Consider the following 5,651-nt stretch of genomic DNA (forward strand, 5'->3'; position numbering starts at 1 on the left):
CAAAACTCAGGGGGTGCTGCATCTCCCTTCAGCTTCTCCAGCCCTTTCTCCCTTGGCCATACAACCCTGACACACAAACCCAGATCATCCCTCTGTTGCTGCCTCATCGGAGCTCTGTGAGAGTGAGTTTTGGGCTCCCCCAGCCCCTGTGGGGTGATCTCCACCCCTTTCTCCCTCGGCCATATAAACCTGACACACAAACCCACATCACCCCTCCCCTGCTGCCCTGCAGGAGCTCTGCTACAGCCAGTTTTCCATCACCCCAAAACTCAGGGGGTGCCGCTGCAGCCCTTTCCCCCTCGGCCACACAAAGCTGACACACCAACCCGGATCATCCCCCTGCTGCTGCCTCACCGGAGCTCTGCCAGGGCGGGTTTTGGGGCGCTCCCCGTCCCCGTGGGGTGCTGTCCCTCCGCCCCCCACTCACTCTGTGGCTCCAGCCGGGTGAGGAGGGGCTGGGCCCCGCTCACGGCCGCCGCCGTCAGCGTCTTCACCCCCTTCTCGGCGGCATCGCAGACGGAGCGGACGTAGGGGTGGCTCTCCTTGGTGGAGCTGTAGGCGCTGGACACCATGTCGTAGGCAGAGCTCACCAGGGGCAGGTTGGCCACGCGCGTCCCGATGCTCTGGGGGGGCGTGGGAGGAGTCGGGGTGAGCGTGGGGGTGATGGACCCCCTAATCTCACAGGGAGCCCCCAAATCTCACAGGGGACGGGGCGTGCTCTGTGCCCCCACCCCCACTCCCCAGGGATGGTTCTGGGGGGCTCCCGGGGCTCTCCCAGCCTTGTGAAGGAACAAAGCAGAGTCCCGCCCCCAAACAGGACAGGACGTGTTTTGGGATGAACCCCCCCCCCCCCCGGCCCCCCCCCCCCCCCCCCTTTCCACCACGTACCTGCTGCTCCTCCGCCTTGGGCTGCGCCGTCGCGGGCTCGGGGGTGGCCATGGTGGGGCTGAGGGGGGACGGGACAGGACCGTGAGTGGGGTCAGAACCCCCTAACACTCCCCTCGAATCCCCTGGATGGGGGGACCCAAAGTTTCCCACTCCTTGGGCCGGGGCTGCTCCCACGCGGTTGGGAAAACCCGGGACAGGGGGGTCCTGGGGACCGGCACCGGGATCGCGATCTGGACCGGGACCAGGATCGGGATCGCAGTCGAAAGCGGAACAGGGACTGCGATCGAAAATAGGATCCCAATCGGGATCGGGATCGGGATCGGAACCGGGATGCGGATCGGGCTCACCGCTGGTGGCTCCGCTGGGTTCGGCTCCGCTGGGCTCGCCTGTGGCTCCGGGCTCGCCCCGCTCCTCCCCAGCGCCCTTTATACCCCCGGAGCCCGGCCCCGAGCGCATGTGACCGGAGCCGCCCAGCGGGGCCGGCCCGGGGCGCACCGGGAGCACCGACCGGCGGGGCCGCGACCGCGGAGAACCGGGGCTGGGATCCCCCTGGGACCGGGATTGGGATCCCCCCGGCACCGGGATTGGGATCCCCTGAGACCGGGATTAGGATCCCCCCGGGACCCGGCTGCAGCCCCCCGAGAACCGTCTGCACCGAGTCCCCCTCCCAGCACCGGGACTGGGCTGCACTGACCCCCCGGCCACGATCCCTCGGTCTGTGCTGCACTGACCCCCCCGGTACCGGATCCTCGGGAATGGGCAACACTTACCCCCCCCCCCCGGTACAGGATCCCCCGGGAATGGGCTGCACTGACCCCCCGGTACCGGATCCTCGGGAATGGGCTCCACTGATCCCCCGGTACCGGATCCTCGGGAATGGGCTGCACTGACACCCCCCCCCCGAGCCAGATCCTCTCCCCCAGGATCCCCCACACCAGCCTTCCCCACACCGAGCCCCCAGGACAAACCATGCCCTAACCCCCCCCAGCCCCTTTCCCCTCGTGGGGATCCCCCAGAACGGGGGTCCCACAGCTCCCCCCACCTGACCACTGGAGATGGTCCGACTGGTCCCAGTGGGTGCCGGTGGCAGGAGGGGGGACAGTCACGGAGCGCCCGGTGTCACCCACTGGGTGCTGTGACCGCGCTGTGCCTGTGATGTCAGGGACACCCCGGGGCTGTGGTGACAACGGGGACAAAGTTCAGTGCCACACAGCCGCGGGGCACAGTCCAGGTGGCACCCTGTGGCACCCTGTGGCACCCTCAGTCCCAGCACCTCACTGGCACCCACCCTGCTCTCCAGGCCCTCCGTTGGGACCCTCCCTGGGGGTGCCCCCACTCTGCCACCCGTGCCGAGCCCCCCTTGGGTGGGTCCAAGGCACCACAACAAGCTCTGAGTCATTTTTAAGGCCAAAAAAGTTGTTTTCTTCCTCTTTCAACTGGTTCGAAGCCGTTAAAAGACACGAAATCCCAACACTCCCAGGGCTTGGGGACGGGCACAGGCCACGTCCTCCACGTGCCACCGTCCCCAGACGAGTCCCTGGCAGCGACATCGGGGTCCCACGCTGGGTCACCGGGTCCATCCCATCAGGGTCGGGGTTCCCAGGTGTGGTCGCTCCCCCAGCCCCGCGGTGCCCGTGGCACTGAGGTGCCCGTGGCTCAGTGCTGGCTGCACACCCGTGGGGCAGCGGGCGCCTGGCGAGTCCCCCCGACGGTGACACAGCCCTCCCACTTGGCCATGTCCACCGGGGCGTCCTCGGGGTACTCCACCAGCGCCGGGGCGAAGGGTCCCACGAGCCAGGGCAGGGGCGTGTGCTGCCCCACATGCTCCAGCAGCTCCTCGATGCCCAGCTGTGCCCGCGCCACCCCGTCCCGGCTCTGTGCCAGCACCAGCTCTGACAGGTCGTGGAAGGAGCGGGCGCGGGCCAGGGCGGCCTGGACGCCCTCCACGCCGTGCCGGACGTGCCCCGCCGTCTCCTGGACGCTGCTGGGGAAGGCCCGGGCACCCGAGGCCAGGCGGGCACAGGCGCCGTGGAGCTGCTGCAGGAGCCCCCGGAGCATGGCCAGGGCCCGAGCCTCCACCTGCGGGGCACCGGCGGGCACGGGGGGCTCCAGAGGGGCTCCAGACCTTGGTGTCCTCCATGGGTATGGCTCCCCAACCCATACCATGGTGGCCTGGCCCCCCACCCCATACCGTGGTACCCTGGCCCCCCAACCCATCCTGTGGTGTCCTGGCCCCCTCAACCCATCCCATGGTGTCCTCCACGGGTACAGCTCCCCACCCCATCCCATCCCTTGGTCTCTTCCACGGGCATGGTCCCCATCCCACCCCTTGGTGTCCTCCACGGCCACGGCCCCTACCCCATATCCTCATGTCCTCCCCAGTCACAGCCCCTCACCCCACACCTGACTGTCTCCCAAGACCAGGGCACACCTTGGTGTCCTTCACGGGCATGGTTCCTCACCCCATCCCATACTTTGGTGTCCTCCACAGGCATAGCCCTCCCCACCCCATAACTCACTGTCTTCCACAGCCCCCCCCCCCATCCCTTGCTCCCCCCCACGGCAATGGGCCCCCCCCGCCCCCGGATGTCCTCCACAGCCGTGGCCCCCTCACCCCACACCTCACTTCCAAGGCCACAGGACACCACCCCACCCCATCCTCAGTGTCTTCCATGGGTATCCCTGCCCTGTACCTTGGTCTCCTCCACGGGCATGGCCCCCCACCCCAATAATTTGGTGTCCTCCTTGGGCATGGTCCCCTGTCCCATACCTTGACGTCCTCCATAGCCACAGCCCCCCACCCCATCCCCTGGTGTCCCCCGAGGTGCCCCCCATGCCGTACCTCACTCTCCTCCATGGGCACACCCTCCTGCCGGCTCCACTCCAGCCACAGCCGGTGGAGCCTCTCCCGGGTGCCGCTCCGGGGCCCGTCGGAGCCGCGCTGCCCCTCCTCGATCTGGGGGAGGTTCAGCTGGGTGGGAGCACACCCAGGGGGTGCCAGGGCTGGCCCGGGGCTGCCCTGGGGCTCCCCGTGTGCCACGTCCTTACCAGCTGGATGAGGTGGTGGAGCTGTGCCAGCAGGTGCTGGGCGCTGTGCCGTGCCCGCCGCAGTTCGCCCAGCGAGCGCCGCAGGGCCCGGTGCCGCAGCTCAGCCGACAGGGAGCCCACCCGGACAAAGCAGCTCTGCCACCGCCTCTGCCTCCCTGGCGGGGACACTGCCGGGCCCGGGGCCACCTCTGGGCCTGCTGTGGCCACCTCCGTCCCCGGGGCCACCTCAGTGCCTGCTGTGCCCACCTCCGTGCCCCGGGCCACCTCCGGGCCTGCTGTGGCTGCTGTGGGACCAGGGGTGAGGACGGTGTGGATGGACCATCCTGTGCCAGGCACTGGATCACCCCATACTGGGTACTGGATCACCCTGCACCAGGCACTGGATCACCCCATGCTGGGTACTGGATCCACCCCACACCAGGTCACCCCACACCAGGCACTGGATCACCCCATAGTGGGCATTGGATCACCCTGCACCAGGCACTGGATCACCCCATACCAGGCACTAGATCCACCCCATTCTGAGCACTGGATCACCAGGCACTGGATCCCCCCACACCAGGCACTGGATCCACCCCACAACAGGTCACCCTGCACCAGGCACGGGATCACCAGACACTGGATCACCAGGCACTGGATCCCCCCATGCCAGGCACTGGATCACCAGGCACTGGATCATCCCACACCAGGCACTGGATTACCCTGCACCAGGCACTGGATCACCCCATGCCGGGCACTGGATCACCAGGTACTGGATGACCCCACACCAGGCACTGGATGACCCCACACCAGGCACTGGGATGATCCCCTCGAGCTCCAGGGGCACAGGGGTGCCCACCCACGGGATGCTTGGCCACTTGGCCACCAGGCCACGTGGAGGTGTCACCACAAAGCCCGGTGGCCCCGGTGTCACCTCTGTGCCAGCTCTGCCCCCCTGTGCCAAGCTATAAATACCCGGCTGGGCAGCACAGGACTATATTTGCCTCAGATTTCCAGGTGAGAGTTCACCAGTGCCCTGGACGGGGACTGTCCCCTGCACAGTGTCACAGTGACCACACTGCCCTGGCACTGCCACGGGGGGCTGAGCACGGCCGAGGGGCACCACGGGGCAGGGATCCCAGGAGGGGTTTGCACCCCCAAATCCGGGAGACGGTGCCTGTGACGGCACGGTGGGCACTCACCCAGCTCCTCCTCCGTCCTGGGAAGGTACCTGCCCACCAGCTGCTCTGGTCTCCCCAGCACTGTGCCCACCCCCGTGACCAGCAGCCGCCCCACGCGGGTGCCCGTCACGGTGCTGAGCGTCCTGGCCACCGCCCCGCTCACCAGTTCCCTGGTCCCGGCCACCACCTGCGAGGGCACAGCACAGGGCACCCTCATCCTTCAGTGGCTCCAGCACCGGACCCCCCTGAGCCCCCCAGGGGGACGTTACCCTCTCGGGAGGCTGCTGCAGGATGGGCAGCTTCTCCTCCAGCTTGTCCAGCCCTTTGCAGGCCAATTCGTTGGCGCTGGAAACTGGGGACGTGAAAAGAGGTGGGTTAAACACCCCCCTGCCCTGAGCAGCAGCTCTGCTGGGGATGGGTTTTGGGGCAGCCCAAAACTCGTGGGGTGTTTTCCCTCCCGTCTTCTTGTCCAGTTTCTCCAGCCCTTCGTTCCTCGGTGATATAAACAGGATGTGAGATCAGATGATTCCTCTCCTGCTGCCTTGCAGGAGGCGT

The 5,651-nt window shown here is 67.7% G+C and overlaps 2 protein-coding genes across 2 annotated transcripts; both read right to left on the reverse strand.

The window, feature by feature from the left end:
- Positions 1-319: 319 nt before the first annotated feature.
- Positions 320-1,321, reverse strand: LOC113941142 (perilipin-3-like). The gene is made up of 3 exons (XM_027632295.1): positions 1,236-1,321; positions 889-946; positions 320-623 (listed from the first exon to the last, which is right to left on the reverse strand). The coding sequence occupies exons 2-3, from the start codon at positions 937-939 to the stop codon at positions 351-353; spliced, it is 324 nt and encodes a 107-aa protein (XP_027488096.1). The 5' UTR covers positions 940-946; positions 1,236-1,321; the 3' UTR covers positions 320-350.
- A 965-nt stretch (positions 1,322-2,286) lies between these two features.
- Positions 2,287-5,599, reverse strand: LOC113941141 (perilipin-5-like; the record flags this gene model as incomplete). Its single annotated transcript, XM_027632294.1, has 5 exons — positions 2,287-2,967; positions 3,731-3,844; positions 3,937-4,220; positions 5,118-5,283; positions 5,366-5,599. Coding segments are annotated over 5 exons (1,221 nt in total), but the record flags the coding sequence as incomplete, so codon positions are not given.
- Positions 5,600-5,651: the final 52 nt, after the last annotated feature.

The sequence above is a fragment of the Corapipo altera genome, unplaced genomic scaffold (assembly GCF_003945725.1).
Source record: "Corapipo altera isolate COAL_440 unplaced genomic scaffold, ASM394572v1 75960, whole genome shotgun sequence".
Classification (NCBI taxonomy): domain Eukaryota; kingdom Metazoa; phylum Chordata; class Aves; order Passeriformes; family Pipridae; genus Corapipo; species Corapipo altera.